Source organism: Humulus lupulus, chromosome 1 (genome assembly GCF_963169125.1).
Source record: "Humulus lupulus chromosome 1, drHumLupu1.1, whole genome shotgun sequence".
Classification (NCBI taxonomy): domain Eukaryota; kingdom Viridiplantae; phylum Streptophyta; class Magnoliopsida; order Rosales; family Cannabaceae; genus Humulus; species Humulus lupulus.
In genome coordinates this window covers 5,742,566-5,745,260 of record NC_084793.1, presented here as the reverse complement: position 1 = coordinate 5,745,260, position 2,695 = coordinate 5,742,566, and the positions used below count along the sequence as shown (strand labels likewise).

Here is a 2,695-nt window from a genome sequence, read left to right as displayed (position 1 = left end):
ATGATCTATTTTTTGAGCTCATTTAGTACTTTGGTCTAATTTTAATAATTTTTTGCAAAATAGTCTCCAACACTCTAGACAACTGATCGAAATTTTTTATACATTTAGTCAAAAAATTCAGACAACTAATCAAAATTTTAGATAACTGATCAAAATTTTAGATCAAGGTCATTTTACAACAAAATTATCAAAACTAGACCACTCATTACTAAATTTGAAAAAGAAAAAAGAAAAAAAAAGACAAATATATAAAGGAGTGGCAAGCCTTGCACTTCAATTTTTTTTTTAAATTTTCTCCCAAAAAAAAAAAGTGGGTCTGATCATAAGTCTATATCACCCAAATAAGGAAAGAATATCACATGGCCAGATTTTTAGAATTTCACCAAATTCATGAAAAATTTAACTTCGTATCTCAATAATTATACTCTTCATTATCTTCTTTATTTCTTTCTTTCAATTTTATTTTTTTTCAGTACTATCTCTGCAGCTTTTTCAAGTAGGCCAAAGACGACCAAATTTTTGGTCACCATAAAATGCCAATTTGAGAGAGATTGTTCAGTTAAATTTTCTCCCACAAATTCTTCTTTCTTTGTCATAGTTTCACATTATACTCAATTGGGTTCCCAGAAAATCGATCAATACACACACATATATATACATATATATATTTATATGATATGATGATGAAGCAGGCAACAATGGAAGATCATAAGTTGGTGAACAATAATAAGATGATGATGATGAGAGCTCTGGTGGTGGATGATAATGTGGTCAACCAAACACTTCACCGGAGACTCTTACAAAATCTGGGCATTCAAAACCAGGTCGTTGGAAATGGCAGAGAAGCCATTGATGTTCATTACTTGGGCAACAAATTTGACCTCATTCTTATGGACCTTGATATGCCTATCATGAATGGCATTGAGGTATATACATATATATATTTATATATACATACCCATATCATCATTTGATTTGATTTGATTTTGGTCATTTCTCTTTTCTTAAATTAGTCTCTTATTATTGATTTATTATAGGCCACAAAGAAACTTAGAGAAATGGGTATTGAAAGCACAATAGCAGGAGTTTCATCACATTCATTAGATGAAAATATACAAGAGTTTGTGGAAGCTGGCCTTGATGATTATCAACAGAAGCCCTTAACTTTCACCAAGCTACTTTCCATTCTCCAGAAAGTCAATCATCATGGTTGACTTTTTTTTTCAATGAATTTTAATAATTTTACTTTGGGAAAAAAAATAGTACCATTAATTATTGTTTCAAAGCAATGTATTGACCCTTTTCAATTGTTGAATGATTTATAATTATGAGGATATGCTTAGATCAAACTATATATCTATATCATTGTGTTTATCTTGGCTTCATATATGTTAAGTTGAGGGATTTTATATGATTTTATGTATCATATGTCTTATTAGTTGTTCGTACAATTCAATTATTTGTATTGTGGGGTGCACCTTCTTTATATCGATTTATAAGCATGCATTCATGATCACTAAACGATAAATTAAAATCTGTCATAATATCAATATATTATTAAAATATATATACACATATATAATGTGTATATATAGGGATGTGCTACAATGTATGTTATATATACACATCTTAATTGTTATATATGTGTAAAAAATTGTATTCATTAAACTTCAATTGTAATTTGAAAATTCTAAGCATAATACTCTTAATCTAACAACAAAAAAGTGTGTGATACTATATTTTCTAAAGAAATAAATGACAATTTTTTTCCCATACACATACTTAAAAACACAAAAAAAAATGTAATTTTTAGTGACAATTTTTTAGTCACAACATATATTTTGTGTGACTAAATGTCACTTTTAATAACAATAAAAAATTACTTGTGACTAAAAAGTCATACTTAATCATAAGTTGTCACTAATGTAATTTTAGTCACAACCTATTATTTTTAGTGATAAAGTTTATTGTGACTAAAAATACATTTAGTGATAACAAATTGTAATTTTTGTGACTAATACTTTTAACTACAGACTTTTTAGTAATGACATAAGTAAGATGATTTTTTTTTAGTCACAAAATTTATTGGGACTAAAAGTAAGATTTTTTGTAGTACAAGTCATTATTCATTATTTAGGAATAAAATGATTCCATTGTAAATCATATAGATATCCTTGAAAAAAATCTCAATAGATATCCTTGAAAAAAAATCCAAAAAAAAAAATCAAATGGCACAATGAAAAAGGCATCAGTGTTTAACTTTGCCATTGTTAAAAATTAAATTGCAGTAAAAAGAATGAAGGAAATTGTATTGTTATATTCCCTTGCCTTCTGAATAAAGTACATGGTACATATATATATATATAGATGCTCATTACATCATTCCCAAGGCATAAGAGAAAGGAAATATTATGTGTACAATGAAAAGGAATCCAATATAACTAATTATGTAATTAGAGCCTTGTGATTAATTAGCTAATGCTTAACATCCCCCACAAACTAACTGACCTAGGAAGGATTGTGAGTTTGATTCGTAACTCCTGAAATCTGAATGTAACAAGAGATTTGGTGAGACAATCTGCAATTTGGTCATCTGTAGGAGCATAAGCAAAAGTAAGAGCACCTCGAGTCACTTTGTTATAAACAAAGTGTTGATCAATCTCAACATGTTTCCTACGAGAATACAAGACTGGAT

At 28.1% G+C, this 2,695-nt stretch overlaps 1 protein-coding gene across 1 annotated transcript; it reads left to right on the top strand.

The window, feature by feature from the left end:
* The first annotated feature begins 483 nt into the window (after positions 1–483).
* LOC133795072 (two-component response regulator 24-like) lies at positions 484–1,385 on the top strand. The gene is made up of 2 exons (XM_062232735.1): positions 484–926; positions 1,038–1,385. The coding sequence occupies exons 1-2, from the start codon at positions 678–680 to the stop codon at positions 1,212–1,214; spliced, it is 426 nt and encodes a 141-aa protein (XP_062088719.1). The 5' UTR covers positions 484–677; the 3' UTR covers positions 1,215–1,385.
* The last annotated feature ends 1,310 nt before the right edge of the window (positions 1,386–2,695 follow it).

Excerpts from the sequence above, each read along its gene's own strand:
- LOC133795072 (XM_062232735.1), top strand. The coding sequence starts at position 678 with ATGATGATGAAGCAGGCAACAATGGAAGATCATAAGTTGGTGAACAAT. Across the intron at positions 927-1,037 it reads CTATCATGAATGGCATTGAG|GCCACAAAGAAACTTAGAGA; the intron begins GTATATACATAT and ends GATTTATTATAG.